Below are 19,431 nucleotides of genomic sequence, written 5' to 3' on the forward strand. Positions count from 1 at the left end.
CAAGTTCGTGGCCTCTGCACACCTTTTCCAGTGGGGTTTCTGGTACACAAGGGCTGGGAGCCCAGGTGAGTTCATCCACCCAGAATTCCAACTGTGTGACAAGCACAGGTTTGTGGGCCTGGATTTAACTATTTTGTGTGAAGAAAGAGAAGGGAAGAGACAAAAACCCAGCACAGTGTATGACTTTCTGGTCTCACCACCATAGCAAGTGGTCGGCAAGTTTTCAGGGACAGGGAACAAGTAAGAGGTGAAGATATAACCCCCGCTTCACTTATGCTTAGCATCCCACATTCAGAGAGGTATATACAGACTCAGATGCCATTTCTGGAGCCCTAATTATACACGTCCCAAGTCAGCTAAGTGCTTTATAAACCTTATGTCATCTAAGGCACATAACCACCCGCCGAGGCAGGCATTATCAGTCCTATTCCGTGAGTCAGAGGAATCTCACCCCAGAGATACTGAGGGGGAGAAACTTGCTCTGGGCCACAGCTAAGCAGCAGCAGTGAGATGACTCACGTTCAGGGCTGCCCTCTGACCTTGTGGTACAGACGTGGGAACCAGGCGGGGCTCTGGGAGCCCCTTCTTGATCCCTGCAGATGCTCAGTTTCATCTCACACCGGCCACCACAGCACTCCTTCCCACGTCTTCTCCAGGACTGGGGAAGATCTGAGATTTTATGTTCTTTCCACGTCTCTTTCTGAAACAGGCGCTTCTCTTTGAAGAGAGACCTCTTGCCCTTGGAGTGTCAAGATAAGAAAACTTTCAGCAGCTTCCCTTGGAAACTACGAAACACCCATCAGCACCCAGGATCTAAGTCTAGTCGCTCACCAGCTGCCAGCCCCTCTGAAGAGCTTTTACGGTTCAGTGAGGGGTGGTGACAGGGCCGTGTCACTACTGCGGGGTGTGCTGTTCCTCTCATGTTCCCGGGATCTGACAAGGGCCCTCCACAACCTGTTTCTTTACAACACATGGAATGAGAGATTAAAGGCCAGTTCCAGACACAAAGCTGGGGTTGGGACTACCAACGGTCTCTCTCCAGATGCATTCTAAATCTTTCTGGGAAAGAAAGGCTGCTGACCGCCCTAAGCAGATGGTGTTCAAAAGCTGTCACGATGATTAAATGAGATAATACATGTAAAATACGTAGTAAACATCCACAGGAAAGGTTCAAAAATGTTAGCAGTATTTTTATTTATTGATACCACCAAACTTAAAAAGACTGTTTTAGCAGAAACAATGTATACGGGTTTCAGTAAAACTATATTAATTCAGAGCTACTAGCTGGATGTGGAGGAGAAAAGACATCAAGAAAAGATGAATGAACCAGTGAAAAAAACCTAAATTATAGGGCTTCTGATTAACTATGACAGATTGAGTCCAGAGACCCCTTTAAAGTGAAAGCAAAGGGATACAAGTGGCAAGGATCCAAGAGGATAAAGAGAAGGTGTCAACAACATTTTAGAAGCTGAAGAGCAGATGGACAAGTGGTGCTGAGATGTAAGACCGAGGGAGTAGCAGCCACAAAGCAGTGAGCTAATTAGTGTATTAACCGCTGAATTTCAGAAAGACGGGGGTACACCGAGGAGCTCTGAGTGCTTGGGGCATCAGGGAGGAACAGGGAGGCCTGTCTGTGAGATGGTGAAGACAGGAAAGTTGGGTAGAAGTCTGGACAAGAAGCAGTAAGACCACAGGGCTCTCCCACCCGCAGCCAGCCCATTCCTCCTCAGCAGAAGATGGGCACCAGCAGGTCCCCACCTGATGCTTCACGATGAGGCCCCGGGCCCCACACAGAGAGCCCCCAATCTGCAGACTAGCACCTCCTCTCAAGATAGGAGAACACCTCGTCAAGAATCACCAAACATCTGAGAACTGTCTATTCATGAAAGAAAAAGGACAAAACAAGCAAACAGGAGAAAGAAACCCAGGAGAGAATGAAGGCCTTCACTCTACGGAGGACAGGAACAAGAGGCAGCTAGGGGAAGGCTTTCCAGAGAAAAAACGTAACTGATCAATTACTAAGTACATTTTTAAACATGGACAGGAGGAATTTTAAAGGAAATCAACCCTGAATACTCACTGCAATGCAAGGACTAATGCTGAAGCTGAAGCTCCAATACTTTGGCCACCTGATGCAAACAGCCAACTCATTGAAAAAGACCCTGAAGCTGGAAAAGACTGAAGGCAGAAGGAGAAGGGGATGACAGAGGATGAGATGGCTGGATGGCACCGCCGATGCCATGGACATGAACTCAGGCATCCAGGAGATGGTGGGGGACAGGGAGGCCTGGCGTGCTATAGTCCACGGGGTTGCAAAGAGTCAGACATGACTTAGTGACTGAACAACAACAGGAGAGTGTATGGATGTATTAGTAATAGGCAGATAGGAAAAATCTCTTAAAAAGGAGTTACTAACCTCAGAGTGAAAAAGGCAAAAGTAGATAAAAATTTGAGGATAAACTGGGAATATGTCTATATAAAACTAAGCAAAAATAATAAAAGTGATTATTGGCTCCAGGGAGAAAAAAAAACAAACCACAAACCAAACTGGAAACATAATCATAGTAACCTACATGGCTTCACTGGGAATATTCTTTACATATAGGTAGCATCACTGACTCAGTGGACATGAATTTGAGCAAGCTCCGGGAGATAGGAGCAAGCTCCTGGCAGGCTGCAGTCCATGGGGTTGCAAAGAGTTGGACACGACTTAGCGACTGAACAATAACAATGTAAAGGTGGAATTACTGACTTACCAGAAAATGATATAACTACAGTATACTGAAAAATGGGATGGGGTGGTGCGGGGGACATGTATAGACAGCAATAAGAAGTCAAATGATATCAAGAAATACAACTATTCTCATTTTTATTCCTTTAGAAACATGGAGGTTAAGTACCTCCAAAATGAAAATACAGCCCAAAGTATTGGAGGTGGCTGCCTCTAAAGGAATAGGAATCAGGGGTTGGGGAAAAATGGGGCAGCTGACTGATGGTTTATTTCCCACAGGAAGAAATCTTTGATTTCTGAAAGTGTGGGTATGCTATTTACTCTGATAAAACAAACTTTAATTTGAAAAGCTTAAAAAAAATTGTCATAAAGAGATCATTAAGGTCAAAATTATATTTTTTAAAAACACTGTTCTTATTAATTGTAGAAACTTAAGAATATTTAGTAAATATGCCTAAGGTGGAAAGAACAATTGGAAAATTAAGAGATAATTATACAATTGTAAGCAACTAGTAAAATGATAACAGTTCATTTTGAAAGGGTTGTGGTGACCTAATAATGTGGAGGAAAAAATGCCTGTAACTATCAAATATACACCAATACACGCCACCAAATATAGACTACCGACACACAAATGCAGTTTGTTTCCAAGAACAAATAGCAAGTCAAGTCACTAATAAACGGGTACTTTAAGAAAGCTATAGGAAACTTGCTTAAATGGACATGTAAGACTAATTCAAGAACATTAACCCACAGACACTTTGATGATTCTCAGGAATCTGGAAGATTCTTCAAGGCAGTCTGTCCTCCAGTATTAAATATTCTCAGCACTTAATACCTATTATATGCCTGGAATATAGCAGGAGGTCAGTACTTCACCACCTGATGAATTTTTACTGTCAGTTCGCCTACACATGAACCAGAGAGCTCTCAAAGCAATCAGGTTAGAATATCACAAGTTCATTAACTAAATTAACAGGGCCCCTCAACAGTTCAAACAAGAACACAGAAATTCTTTGAGGCTCACATCTTTTCACTAGAAGACATGAAGGTACCCACACATGCTAATTTGACATGCTGATGCCCTGGGAGGTGGCCAGGTGCCAGTCTAACTACCCTAACTGTGCTGCCGCAGTAGCTCAGTCAAGTCTAGAGGACCGACGAGTCCTGTCCTCTATCCATCCTGGAGGTACTCAGTGAGGTTACACTACATTCAGCTAGCCCCAACCCACCAGCTTGATCCATCCTCCTTGTAACAAGAGGTGAAGCTCTGTGCGGACTTCCCTTTGAAGTTTTCAGCAGCCTCTAGGATTTTATGATACAGCCTGGGTCACCCCTGCCATTATCTATGTTTGAAGTATGTTTGGGGAAAATCTACTAGGAGCTGTCTCTGGTGTTAACGGAGAACAACGGCCTCATAAAAACTGCTCTCTGCAAGGAGTTCAAAGGAACTTATCCAAATATTGTGGGTTTATCCTGCTCCATCAACTTTGCCCGGGCAGAAAACTGAGGTTTTGCCAAGTAAACTCTGACAGAGAGATACCCTCTCGATTTCCTGAATGAGCTCAGGACACTGCTCATACAACCGAGTAGCCTTTTGACAAGATGGACCCTGCACTTTGAAGTCCTCTGCTGAGCACTTTACCACGCTGCTGAAGTTAGAATTTATTGGGATGGCAGGTTAAGGTGAAGAACTAAATTAGGTAAATTATTGTGAGAGGTCCTTCTGATATGTGGTAAAATCTTCCCAATTGTTACTTCAAGAAACCCAGTAAAAGTCAGGAGCAAACGAGGAGGACTGACAATTGTTGGCAGGAAGCCAAAGTGAAGCATCGCGTTACAGTGGCTCCTACAGTTTAATCCACATTAATCCATTGTTACCGATATGCACTATTTATCAGCAGGTGATGGATCATCACCATATTTTCAAACAAAATAGCTTGTCAAAGAAATTAACCAGGTAGAGGTATTTGTTGGCCAGTGACATATTCATGAAGTCACAGAAGGTGCAAAGAGTGGCACTGTTTCATATTTCTGCAAATCTCTATAACTCTTGCTTAATCGAAAACAGCTGCCATTCTCTTATCTGCTTCCACAGCTAACCTGCTGCCATATCGCATGTTGTGTAGCTTCTGGAAAACTCCTCTGTTCATTCATTAGAGAATGTTATTATAAAAATAGTTGGTTTCCCCTCCGTATATCTATATATGAATATGTAAATATACAAAAATAGGTTTGACCTTACAGATCCCCTGGAAAGTATTGGGGGGGTCCCCCAGGGGTCCTTAGACTATATTTTGAGAACCTCTGTCCTAAAAGGACCCATATGTATAAATTATGTGCTACTTAGAAATCCATGTTCTCTACATATTAAAGTAAATCCACTAAGGATATAGGTTAGCAACACTGTTAACCTGATTTGAGTTATATATAATACATATGTGTGTGTGTATGTTCAGTCCTCAGTAGTGTCTGACTCTGTGACCTCAGAGACTGTAGCCCACCAAGCTTCCCTGTCCATAGGATTTTCTGGGGAAGAATACCAGAGTGGGTTGCCATTTCCTCCTCCAAGGAATCTTCCTGACTCAGGGATTCAGCCTGCTTCTCCTGCATATTCTGCATTGCTGACCGCTGAGCCACTGGGGAAGCCCCACCCATATATAATAAATATAATAAAATTTTCTTTGTGATTAAAATGTTACACTAATTCAATCTCATTCTCCCTCCTTCCCCACCCTGCCATTTGACAAATTAGTGAGAAACTCAGCACAAGTCTGTCTTTGAGAGGCAGTCTGATAAAAAGAGTACTCGGAAAAGGTCTCAGAGTAAGGGAACTTGGAGTTAATAAAACCCAAGGCTGCCTTTTCTTCCACCAATGGCTGCAGGCCTTTACTTCTAAAACAGTACTATACTCTTCAGTTCTCTGCTAACCCATATGGCCTCTATTTATTTCAGAATTATCCTACTGACTAAAGCTCTCTGGGAGCAGGGGCTATGAACTCAAACCTGGATCCTTTTTTTCAGGGAGACTCCAATTTCATCCTGGGCTAAGAGGGATGATTCTGGAAGGGAAAACCATGAAAGACAGAAGATGGCCATCGAAATCTAAAAATAAATAAACCTCATGCATTGGCAGAGGAATTCCACCAACAGTTAAATGACATTTAATTCTTTTCTAATACAGGGAGTACAAATTTTTCTCAGGAAGAAATACACTTCTGCTTCTTTTGAAGTTAAAACCAAAAACCTCAAATGCATATCTTATGTAAGACTGGGGGTCATTCCAGAGTTTTAAAAATCAAGTCTCCGAACAAGGAAGGGACTACATATATAAGGACTTGTGTGTGCATGTGTGTGTGTGTCTGTGTGTGCGTGCATGCACACGCCTCAGACTATTTAATTTTTAAATGGAAGAAACCAGAATTAGAAAGCAATCATACTTTCCATTCTATTTTCTTTGAGCAAAGACCTGCTGGTTGAGACACCAGGACTATATATCAAAGACGTACGTGCCTGAATTCAATTTATTTTTACTTTTGGAAGCAGGATAGTGCCGTTTCCATGAAGTCAGTCATCTCTGCAAGCCAAAAATGGCAAAAAATAGACACTCTCCTTTCTAGAAACGATAATAATGTACCATGACCAAAAAAGTGGTTTTTCCCCTAACAGATAATCTCGCATAAAAATGAGTCATGGGATTTCATAAATGGAAAGGCTTTTCTCAAATATGTGTGTGCAGGAACACACTTCTTTTTTTTTCCATCAACAGATTTGAGCTTTCCATAAGCTATGTTACAATGAGAATGGATCGTCTGGAGCCTTTGAGTGAAAGGGGAGTACAGTATTTGGAGTTCAGCAGGAGGGAAGAAGTCTGACTTAGAAAATAAGAGTTCTCTGCTTGTGTTCCTGGGAGAGAAATTTTAACTTATAAGGCATGTTAAGATGTTTCTTAAAAATATCTTATTCTGTAATTTCATCAGTTTAATTTCAGACCCGAGTGAGACATCACATGTCATTAGCATAGTTCTGAATGTTGTTTCTTCTGCTGGGTATGCTCAGGAGGATTGAGAGAAGGATCAATCGACGTTCAAGCATTCTCGGGAAAGGGCTGGTGTGGCAAGATCAGGAAGTAAGGATACAGAGTTCTCACCTCATAGTCAGGGGTGAGCAGAAGACAGACAGAGGGGTGCCCCTAGAGCCATGGGGCCACTTTTGGAAACCGGAGAGATATGAACAGTCCCTTCCTTTCAGCCAGATGCAACAGTAATTTTTCAGTTTCACCGAAATTGAATTTCTTCTCATGATAAAACTGACATGTCAACAAACACCCTGGCTGCCCCCAGCAGATGGTTACCAAGCCAATAGATAGATATGCCCAAAGATGAGAAACAGAGCCTTGGGTCAAACCTGTCCTAGGTGCTTGCTTTTCACCTGGGCCAATAACCATGGCTTTATGGGTCTGCAGAGTTCATCTGGAAGGAGTATCTTGTACTTCTTAAATGAGCAAGAGGCAGGAGCCACAGGATGACATGGTGTATCTTTCTGAACAGTTGATTTCACTGGGTAGCAATGTAAAAATATTACCTTACTTAAAACAAACATGGGATAAACTGTAAACTCCATTTACAGTTTTAAGATAAAACAAAAACTTTTCAGGAAGTGCTGGACTTGCTCTGCCTCCAGATTCAGGGGGCATAGGACCACCATCCTCTGCCTTAGAGGGAACATGGTGGAAAAACCTGAGAGCACTGGTATATCCTGGGCTTCCGCAGTGGCTCAGCAGTAAAGAATTTGCCTGCCAATGCGTAAGAGATGCGGGTTCAATCCCTGGGTCGGAAAGATCCCCTGGAGGAAGAAATGGCAACCTGCTCCAGTATTCTTGCTTGGAAAATCCCATGGACAGAGGAGCCTGGCAGGCTACAGTCCACGGGGTCGCAAATGAGTCAGACACGACTTGAGTGACTGGGCATGCATGGATGCACACATGGTATATACTAATGAACGTTTACATTTTTATTAGATTTTTACCTTTGGAAGTTTCCTAAAGGCTTAATGCAAGCCAATTCTGCCTGATGTGTTATGTATAATACACCACAAAGGGCAGACGGCTGCATTCAGAGCACAGCGATTACGAGCAGTGTTACCAGACTGGACTGGAAGAGCAGGAGAAGCACTTCCTAAATCCCCTTTGCTGACTTTCTTCTCATCTGCCTGCCCTGACTGCATCCAGGCTCTGATGACTCATGAGGGTCTTAACCCATTTATCCTGGAGAGTTGTGGGTTAGGATGCAAATGCTAACAGAAAGGGCTTTTCCTGGAAAAAAAAAAAAAAAAATTCCATTTCCATTTCACATCTAAGAAGCCATTCACGTAAAGTATCTTTAACGAATTTTAGGTGGTATCTTGGGAGTGTTTTCACTTGAAGAAGTCAAATAAGTCCACCATGAATCTTTCCTGTGAAATCAACTGAAAGGTTACTCAAAAAACTCTCTGAGCAACTGGAATTTGCATCTATGTGCACAGTATGAGGATCCCAGGATTCCAGAACGTTATCAGGGTCCTGATGGCGAGATCCTTAAATGCAGATCTATCATTATCCTTCCGATTCCCCCTTCTTCCTTATCTGACAAGTAATGAGATAAGCGCCAGCACTCCTGAGCTTTGCTAAATTAGTTTGAATATTTTAAGTTCTGCCAACTCCCACCTCTACCCCCCGGTTCTGGGTCTTGACAGAAAAGGTGAAGAAATAGTTTGGAGGAAAACTCAGGGGCTCAGTTTAACACACCTCCAGTTGCTGCTTTCTCGAAATGTCCTGTGACCCCATGTGTACAACATTCAGTATTCAGAGAAATAAACAAGTAAATAAATAGCTCAAGGTCAGACCCTCCTTTCTTTTCTGTGTTGGTTTTCTTTTCTTTTTTTGGCTGCTGCTGGGTCTCTGAGGTTTTCTACTGCAAGTACCTTTTAAATGCTACCAGCAAACTCCACCCCACACGCAGAGAACTGGACGTGCCTCGGCTTTGGCCTGGTCCCATGAAGTGTTCCTTCGTAGCTCAGTCGGTAAAGAATCTGTCTGCAATGCAGGAGACCGGGTTCGATTCTGGGGTTGGGAAGATCCTGGAGAAGGAAATGGCAACCCACTCCAGTATTCTTGCCTGGAGAACCCCACAGACAGAGGAGCCTGATGGGCTACACACGACTTAGCGACTAAACCACCACCACCTGAAGGGTGGCAGACTTGTCCACATGGCTTCAGTGGCATTGCAAGTGTGGCTGCCTCAGTGCCATTTTCGTAAACTTTACTTGGGAATGGACAAATGTGGCTCAACACACGGAGACGAGAAGATGCAACCTGAGCCAGCAGAACGTGGCCCTGGAAGAGGCTTTCTTCTTCAGTTCCAAACCACACATACTTGTGCAGTTAACAAATGCAGCAGGGGATACTGGCCCACGGCATTCATGCTGAGGCCAGAGGCTCTGCCGTCCTCCGCCCTCCCCTCTCCCCCACCCCCACCTGCCTTCCTGAGAACTGTGAGACTGCATGGAAATTTCAGGGAAAAGGTAGGTGGCTGCCTTCTTGGAACGCCTGCACATGCCAACAGGGAGAGGAACTTGGAAGTATTTTAATCTCAAGGAACTCAAGTTGGGGGGAGGGGGTTCCCTATAAATAAAATCATGTTCAAATAAACACAGAAAGGAGCCAATATTTCCTGTAAGGCCACTTTTCAGATGGATTACTGGAAGGAATATTCTTTCACAGTTTTATGGCTTACTTTGCTATCATCTGCTTGAAATTTGGGTCGGTTAAAACATAGATGCTAAGATCTAAGCCTTCCCTTGGATGAAATATTACAAAGGAAGCAGAAAGTCTCATTCCAAGAGCAGACTCAGAGGCAGAGCGCCTGGACTCCTGGGTTCTACTGCTGGCTCGGTCCCTGGGCTCAGGTCAGCTCTCGGTCAGAATCTCACTTCTAATCCCTTCAAATCGTTTGTTAGTCCCTGTTGTCTAAACAGTGGGGAAAAACCCTGAGTAACACCCCTGGATCCTGTTCAATCAACTGGGATGGTTGGAGATGGTTACAACTCACTTCCAAGAAATCAGGGTGATTTATCCCTTGGGAGAACTAGTACGTTCCTAAGAGATCACAGTGTCATCAGAACAAACCCTTGAGGCACTCAAACGTTTCTCCACCTGCAAAAACCTCTCTGCTCCTTTAATGTGACTTCAAAAATAGTATCACTCAGCATTTTATAGTTCTTTATAACATCCACATTAAAATAACTCTGGTTGGGTTTCAAACCTCTGAGAGAGAATAAATAGGTATATTTATCCCCACTTCAGAGAGGAAAAAACTGAGGCTTCAAGGGGGCTTGGAGGCTTGATCAAGGGCCCAAACTGGTAAGGAAGGGGGTTGGGACCCAGTGCTATTGTTTTCCAGGTTAAGGGATCTTTTCTCTCTAACACATGGCTCATTAATAGCCATGTGGTTCGATCTAGACAAATGGACCAAGGGAAATGGGTTCCAGAGTTCCAGAAGAGTCTGTAATGACTTTCAGTGCAATGAAGGGTGGAGGGCCAAGTTTCTCTGAGGCCCTGAGTTAGCATGGGTCTAGAGCATGGTACTATGGCCATGATTCTCCCACTACTGGCTCCTCCAGGACAGAGAAGAAAGGCAGCAGCTCAATGTTCCCTCTGAACTTCCATGCCCAAGGGCCCATGGCTACCTGGCTGCTCCTCACTTATCACTAGAGCTTTGGTTTCTAGGAGGAGTGTGACTAGAAGATAGCTGTTCCGGGCAATTCAATTAGACTGGCCAACTGCTATCTGCTTTGAGGCAAAGTGCACAGGTTCCCTGTCCCCTATTACCTGGGAGGTGACTATTCTTTCTCTTTACCTGGCCAGGTCACACTTTTATGTCAGGCTTCATCTCAAGTATCACTTCCCTAGATATGCCTTTCTTTTTTTTTATTTTATTTATTTTCTTAATTTTTATATTTACTTTATTTTGCTTTACAATACTGTATTGGTTTTGCCATACATTGACATGAATCTGCCATGGGTGTACATGAGTTCCCAATCCTAAACCCTCCTCTCACCTCCCACCCCATATCATCTCTCTGGATCATCTCCGTGCACCAGCCCCAAGCATCCTGTATCCTGTATCGAACATAGACTGGCGATTCATTTCTTATGTGATAGTATACATGTTTCAATGCCATTCTCCTAAATCATCCCACCCTCTCCCTCTTCCACAGAGTCCAAAAGTCCGTTCTATACATCTGTGTCTCTTCTGCTGTCTCGCATACAGGGTCATCATTACCATTTTTCTAAATTCCATATATATGTGTTGTGTTTTTCTTTCTGGCTTACTTCACTCTATATAATCGGCTCCAGTTTCATCCACCTCATTAGAACTGATTCAAATGTATTCTTTTTAATGGCTGAGTAATACTCCATTGTGTATATGTACCACAGCTTTCTTATCCATTCATCTGCTGATGGACATCTAGGTTGCTTCCATGTCCTGGCTATTATAAACAGTGCTGCGATGAACATTGGGGTACACATGTCTCTTTCAATTCTGGTTTCCTCAGTGCGTATGCCCAGCAGTGGGATTGCTAGGTCATAAGGCAGTTCTATTTGCAATTTTTTAAGGAATCTCCACACTGTTCTCCATAGTGGCTGTACTAGTTTGCATTCCCACCAACAGTGTAAGAGGGTTCCCTTTTCTCCACACCCTAGATATGCCTTTCTTGACCCCACTGACCACACATGAGCAAACCTCTTTTGACTCCTTGCCTCCTCTAATTATACAGTCCCACGGCACTCTGTAAATTTCCTGTGTCATTTATCACAACTTTAGCAAATAATTACTCCTATGATTATTTGTTTTATGTTTGCTACCCTGCTTGACTGTAAGTCCTCTGAGACTAGGCTCAGCCTTGCGTTCTGCTATATTCCCACCCTCCAGTTTTCAGGCAATTTGCAATCAATATTTACTCATCAAAAAATGAATGAGTGATAGATACACGCTGCTGCTGCTGCTGCTAAGTCGCTTCAGTAAATAGAACCTTCTGCAATAAAGCTAGACAACTGGTAAAAATGACAACACCACCTTTCTGCAGCAAGCATTTTGTGTCTTTCTTGAGCTCCTAAAACGAATGTGAAACTTCATCAAGCTTTCCAAACTGACACTGTATAAAATGCAAGTGATTTCTTTCTGGTCAACATCATGAGAGTTCACAACACAAAATAATGTTTCTAAATTTAACACATATACCTTGGACTCTTTCGGAAACAAATCACTCTGTCCCTTGACCACTCTAGGATTTTAAGGATAAGAATGGGTCTTCCGGAATTATTCAGGGCCTTCCACTTTACTTGGGCTTCATTGGGTCTTACTGTCCTAACAAAGTACTGGACAGAGACTTTTTGGGCTTCAGGCAGACATGGAGAAACTAACTGGAAATCCTTCTGAAGCCTCCCTCCTTCCCCCTTCCCCAGCTTCCTACATGCTTTGAGATATACTCAAGGATTGTTTCAACTTTGTGTCTGAGAATAGAATGTAACCTCACTAACCTCACAGACCCTTTTTTTAAGAAGCAGCTGCTTCCAGATGGAAGACATTCTGGCTGAACACATGACGTGGTCAGCGTCTACAATCTGAAGCATTTCCCCTAGTGCAGTAATGTGTCATCAGTAAGGCTTCCTGGTGACAGAAAATGGATTCATTTTAATTGGGGACGATTTCACTTCAAATCCTATTTGAGGGAGCGACAGGGTGTGGACATGGCCCAGGCCCTGGGCGTTCTAAGGGCCTACTAACTCACTCAGGGGATATCTATTAACCAGGCAGCAGCGAAATCTTCTGGGCTTAAGTGGAGTCCAGCTTGGCTGGGAACTATAACATTGATTACACCCTTTGTTGATAAGATCCCCAATTAGTCACTCTGGACAAGGGAGGCTAGAATCGGCCACTAACATGAATAGCAAAGTTAAAGTAGTTGGAGTCTATGGGATACGGAGCTGTGTGGGCTGTCACTGATTTCCTGTCTCAGCTGGTATCAAGGCAAGACGGCATCCCACAGAAGAACTGCCAGCTTCCTTGGGGAGTTTGTCTGTAAGGTTGGGGGACTGGCTGTCACTTTCAAATGGAGGGAGAACTAAGAAGGGACAGACTCCATGTGGTGAACTGCAACCGTTGGATTCTCCAACCACACCACAGGGCCTTGGAGCAAGACACAGCCTGTGGCCTGAGAGTTTTCTTAACGGGTGTTTGGAGGGGTCTACTCAGTTTGGTGAACAGGGGATGTGTGTAAGGATGCCCCTGTGTTTCTGATTAGTCTAATAAAAAAATAAAAATAAAAATAAATCACACACATACACATCCAGTATATGTGGGTATAAATAGATACAGATATATAGAAAACTATGCCAGATGTTTACACTTCATTTTCATGTATTTGTATTAGGCAGGTCAGAAATTTTAGTTATGTATATTCAGTTTTTAAAAAATCATTTCATTAAGGCAGAAAGTGTACGATCAAACATATCAGTATGGCTCAGGAGAGGCAGCAGATTGGGGCTGGAAAATTGCAAAAGCCACTCCCCCACCATGACCACTGACCTGGGGCCACTAAGGGTGGCTGTGTCTCTCACCGCCTGGGCTGTTTCTGATGCAAAATCCAGGGCGCCTGCCACGGGCTTGGTGACAGTGCCAACAAGCCCTTTCCCAAGGCCAGATATGAAACCGCTGACACCCCCTTCTGTTTTCACACCTTCCACGGTTGAGGTTATAACACTGGTCAGTCCACCAATGATACCTAGCAAAAGAGACAAGGGCTGTGGTAACCTGGCCAAGGACAAAAGCAAAAGCATTTAAAGGCAAACCCCTCAATTTCATGCACCTGGCGAGGCAGACATATGGGCATCATGCCAACCTCCTGACAGGCAACAGGGAGGCCCATCAAGATGGGGAGGCAGCAGGTGCGCCCTCGGAGTTGAGTCAGAGAACATGCATCACACGTCAGTGAGAAGGACAGCGTGTTTCAGTTTTGAAAAATCAAAGGAAAGCGAAGAGGTTACCAGTGACTACTTTTTAATTCCAAAGCTTGAATAGCTTATGGGCAATCAGGAAAGGATGCAGACAGAGGATTAAATCAACGGACCAGCAAATTGGGCCCTTGTGGAAAGTTGGGATCCTCTAAAATGTAAGGTGGAGCAAGAACCAAATATAAATCCTCAGTTTTCAAAGAATACTATGTGACTAGCCAGCACCACCGGAGAAGGCAATGGCGCTCCACTCCAGTCCTCTTCCATGGAAAATCCCATGGACGGAGGAGCCTGGTGGGCTGCAGTCCATGGGATCGCTAGGAGTCAGACACGACCGAGCGACTTCACTTTCACTTTTCATTTTCACACATTGGAGAAGGAAATGGCAACCCTCTCTGGTATTCTTGCCTGGAGAATCCCAGGGACAGGGGAGCCTGGTGGGCTGCCGTCTATGGGGTCGCACAGAGTCAGACACGACTGAAGTGACTTAGCAGCAGCAGCAGCCAGCACCACTGAATGCCTGAAATGGGGTCAAAACTCCTTCCTGCACACATTGCTGAAACAGGTGCAGGCAATCGGAGTCGAGGGTGAAGCCTGGATGAAGGGCACCCCCAAGGCTGCCAGCGCCAGCTGGGACCCTAGATGTCATCGGTTCAAAAGACTGACCGAGGTTAAAAAGACGTTCCAAACATTTTGAAAGGTGACGGCAGTGACCTTAAAGAGCCTCCCAAGTGGCCAGAAGTTGGCAGAGGCTGGAGAGGATGCAGGCATTGCTAGGAAGAATCGTCTCCAGGATTTGTGCCAGGGACACTCACAGATGTTTACCCTTTGATGGAGGGGGTATGAGGACGCTCTCTATAGACTCTTCAGCTCTAGTGAGACAAATTGGTAAAGGAAGTTCCTTGGGTGAGAATAAACTAACAATTCACAGCATTTCTTCTGGATTCTGGGTCCACTTGCTCCAGTGAGGCAACAGGCCTTTCCCAAAGTTTGGAACAAAGCTCATGGCAGAGTCAGAACATGACTGAACCTGGGTTGAGTGGGGCCGACAGGGGGACCTGAGCCTGACTCCCAGTTTAAAAACTTGGTTTAAAAACCAAGGAGACGGCACTGATTCTGTTTCTTGTTATCGTTTAAGGGTTGTTTTTTGTTTTGTTTTTTTCATTTGAAGGAAGAATCTCACTCTACTGCTTTCGTATCTCCCAGAGCTTAATGGGTCCCCCTTGGATGAGGCCACTGGTTCTTGGTCTCAGACTGGCCCGAATGGCTTCTGGAGGTGTTGCACATATTATCTGAAGGATTCCTGGCTTGGAGGGATTTTCTACTGTGAACCACTCACTCATTTTCTAAGCACACTGAAACACCCATCTAAACAGTGAGGACGGGCATGTTTTCTCTCTGCATCTCAAGAATGCTGGATAGATAAAGACAAGTACACAGAGCAAAGCACTTTATATTCATTAAAAAAATTAAGTCTTAAAATTGTCTGGTGCACTGTCATTACAGTTACTAGAAACAATGATTAAATCTTTAACCCCAAAAGACTGCCCAACAATCAACTTTTAAAGTCCATAAACAGATCAATTTCAGCCAAAGTTCATTGCTAGCTTGATGTCTCCTTGGGGGCTGCTTGCTTTCCAGCTGGGCAGAGGCATTTTGATCCAAACCTTATCATTAGGACACTTGATAAACAAAAACGAGAAAAATATGATTTTTTACTAGGTATATTCCTTGTTTTTGCTCCAACTGTTACTGAGAGCTTCAGACTATTCCTAAGAATCTGGTACAAGCAGTTCAACTGACAACCATCACCAAGCACAAGCTATACACCAGGTGCCGTGTGAGGCACTGCAGGTATAAAGGTGACCACGAGAGGGTCTTTATCCTTTCCTTGCCCTCAAAGCCTATCAGGGAAGCAAGACACACACAGCTGGCTACACACACAACCCAGACTGCCAGGTCTGCTCTAATCATCGTTGATTCTAACTGGCGACAGTGGAGCTCGGCAGACCTCATCTGAGTGGGGACTTGCAGGTGGAGAAGGATTTGGATGGGCAAGGAAGTGAGGCTGGGGAGGGGAGGGCAGAAGAAACATGAGTGAGCAAGGACTCAGGGCATGTCTGGAGAGCAGGATATAACTCTGGGTTGCTGAAATACAGTGTGGCTACGGACAGTGGTGGGAAGAGCTGGCTGGGTCTACTTTCCTAGGGGCCTTCAATGTCATGCAGAAAAGGTATTGATGCAACAGATGAGTCAGACTGAAACATTAAAAATCAGAACCATAAGCAAGTTTAGAGACGTTTGTGCTGTGTTCCACATCTCTTGGCCACATAGATCTATAATCCCTATGAATGTGCATTTATGACTCAAAAACATTTGGGCCACTAGCCTGGCAGCCAATTCACATTTCGCTACCTCTGGAAGGAATAATCAGTGAGCAGAAGGCAAGTCTTGAAGCAGTAGTCCTGTGTTCTAAAAAGGGGTTTGGATACTTACATCCTAGGACACTTTGGGGACAGAAGCCAGAGAACAGGAAGGAACTGCAATGTGTACATTTTGAAAATAAATGAAGAGTTCTCATAGGCTGTAACACTTTGGCCCAAGGAGGACAGAACCAGAGAGCCTGGAAGCATTCAGGCACACTCAGATACCAAGCCATCATTTCCTCTTGCAATTGGACGAGCAAAAGGCACCTCCAGGGAGCTGAGGCAGAAGAGCCCCCTGTCTACAGCCTGATATCACATGACTCACCATGAGCCAGGCCGTGGATGCCAGCTACAAGGTGTTCACCACTCGTGGCCGCATGGTATCTGATGTACTCCCGCTCCGACTGGTGGCGATTATCCATTGTCTTCCCTAAGCCATCTGATAATGTCCCCGCGAACTGGAATGAATACAAAACAGAAGGAAACAAGTTTTAAAGCCTTAGCACTCTCTCTTTTTTTTTTTTTTTTACTGTTTTTATTATTTTAAATAAATACCTCCCCTTGTTCTAGCTGGGATTCAGTAAATACTGAATGAGAGAGAGAGAGAGAGATTAATTGCTGAATTACACGTAGTGTGTGTCCCAGAAGAATATTTTTCAAGCACTGGATATATAATGAATTGTGGGACATTTACACTGGTGGGCACAAGGTTTTTAAACAACTACTAAACCTCCCTAATCATATTTACTTTTAAAAATCCTATTGCAAAGTTACAGAAAAATTAAAGGTGTAACAAAATGGCCTGGGGGAGGAGAGGTGGACTTTGGGATTCTATAATGGTATGGATGGCTTCCCTGGTGGCTCAGTAGTGAAGAATCTGACTGCAGTGCAGGAGACAGGTTTGATCCCTGGGTCGGGAAGATCCTCTGGAGAAGGAAGTGGCAACCCACTTCAGTATTCTTGCCTGGGAAATCCCATGGACAGAGGAGCCTGGCAGGCTACACTCCATGGGGTCACAAAAGAGTTGGAGGTGACTTAGCGACTAAACAACGACACCACCACTGATAAGGACAGAGGCTGTTTGCTCTAAGGACCAGTGGGATTCAAAATAGAAATGTGGCATATTGTTGCCTGAGGATTTGACATCCACATTTTAAGAGAGATCAACTGCCACAAAGTAGTGCCTTTTCTTCCACTTATTCCACAGTTAACGAATGCCCAGTCCCATCTGTCAAGAGGAAAACAAAAGTCTAGGGAAAGGTGAACAGGGGTAGATCCCCTTTCTTATGAAGTGGTAGACTTGAACTCATGACTTCAAATGCAAAATCCTTCCCCACAAATCAGAGTGAAATTTTATCCTGGCATACTTTACCCAGAGAACTGTCTCACCCATCAAAGCTGGATAAAAAGGACATAAAACTCTGTTTTGTCACAAGACAATCTGAAAAGGTTTAAAGTGACAGTTAATAAACCACAGGGTACTTATCCTCATCATTCAGGCATAAAAAAGGAAGGATATCAAATATATAATGAAGCTTCACGGGAAGGATCTACCAAAACAAGTGGTTTAAGTGCCAATGACCCAGGACTAACCTTTGAGAAAACTCACAGGAATGTTATTTAGATATAAAGCTCAGAGGAAAGGCTTGAGGCAAACAGCCTGCCGTGAGGACCCAGTACACTGGCCTCCTGGCCACCACAAGGCCACTGCATTCTGGTTTGGCGAGGTGGGGCACACAGATCTGCCCTGGAAGCCATCAATACTGAGGCTTCTGACGCTAAGAAGCGAGGGAAGATGAGCTCCAGAAGAGAGACCAGAGGAAGAAGCAGCAATTCCACGTAAAGCAGTGGTTCCTGGAGCAAGACCTGACTGCTCTTTCTCCTTGCACTCTTTTGTTTTGTTAATTTTTACAGTGCTGTGTTGGTTTCTGTAGTACTGCAACGTGAATCAGCCATAATTATACATATGCCCCCTCCCTCGTGAGCCTGCCCCCTCCCTCGTGAGCCTTCCTCCTCCCCCCACGTCCTACCCTTCTAGGTCATCAAGAGAGCACCAGGCTGGACTCCCCATGTTACAGAGCAACCTCTCACCAACTATCCATTTCACACACGACAGTGCATACATCTTGATACTACTTTCTCCATTTGTCCCACTCTTTCCCTTCCGCACTGTGTCCACAAGCCCATTCTCTACATCTATGTCTCCATTCATCCGCTGCAAATAGGTTCATGTATGGAATGGAGAAACAGTATGGATGAACTCCTGGCACCCTTGACTGAAAACTTTTATGACCTCATGGACCTTTCTGGAGATGCAACCTCTGTCATGACTGATTTCTGCCTCACCTTCCCTGTCACTCCTTGTCTAATTAGAGAGCTGAAGTTAATGAAAAGTAACTTTACACTTTCCTTTAGGACAGAGACACTGTGGGATTTCATATTAAGTGGGGATTTTCTCCAGCAAGCCCACTTAGAACCACTGTGAGGCATGAACTCGGGGGTCTGGCCAAACCAGATTCTAGTCTCGACCATTCTGGTGGCCACATGACCCTGAGCCAGGGGCCTGACCGCTGTGCCTCCCTCCCAGTATCTGTAGGAGGGAGATAGTCCTGATGCTGTCCTGTGGCTGACAGGATCAGTGACAGTTGCTCAGGGTATGGAATCCGGTCAGCGCTCTTACTGTTATTAGGTTATTATTAGTCAGCTACTAGTCCAAGAAGGAATATCCCACACTGTCTAAAGAAAGCCTTTAAAACATTTAGAATGATGGTCACTTGCACAAGAATTTAACATTGAAAGGAAAAAACCGAAACTCTCTTCCCAGCAGATAAACACTAGCCTCCAAAGTGAATTTTTGGAGTGGCACCATCTATAAAATTAGAGTCTTGGACTTGGTGGTTTCCAAAATCCTTTCCAGCTCTGACAGTCTGTGATCTACGATCCAAGTTAGGATGTCTTTATTAAGCACTTACTCTAGGCCCAGCACAGATTTAGGTCCTGCTAAGGAGGCAAGCGAATAGTGGCCTTGGACCTACTCTCAAAAGTGACAGTGTCATTAGGAAGAATACAATTCCATATGTGACATGGCCAGCAACAAGAACCCGGAACACAAACTGTACGCATTTGGGAACTGAGAGAGGAGAGAGAAATGTGACCCTTGTTTTGGAGAGCGTTCCTGCTATCTTCTGGAATTATGGAGGTTGCCAATGGTCTTTACTCAG

General features: G+C 44.3%; 1 protein-coding gene across 5 annotated transcripts in view; it reads right to left on the minus strand.

Annotated features, from left to right (window-relative positions):
• Nucleotides 1–19,431, minus strand: part of VPS13D (vacuolar protein sorting 13 homolog D) — a 266,859-nt gene that overhangs the window by 43,309 nt on the left and 204,119 nt on the right. For all 5 annotated transcript variants that reach the window (XM_018060322.1, XM_018060321.1, XM_018060319.1 and 2 more), the window contains 2 exons: nucleotides 16,536–16,668; nucleotides 13,360–13,555 (listed from right to left, as the gene is read on the minus strand). In XM_018060322.1, coding sequence (XP_017915811.1) covers nucleotides 13,360–13,555; nucleotides 16,536–16,668 — 329 coding nt within the window. The remainder of the gene's footprint in view (nucleotides 1–13,359; nucleotides 13,556–16,535; nucleotides 16,669–19,431) is intronic.

This window comes from Capra hircus, chromosome 16, assembly GCF_001704415.2.
Source record: "Capra hircus breed San Clemente chromosome 16, ASM170441v1, whole genome shotgun sequence".
In the NCBI taxonomy this organism is placed as follows: domain Eukaryota; kingdom Metazoa; phylum Chordata; class Mammalia; order Artiodactyla; family Bovidae; genus Capra; species Capra hircus.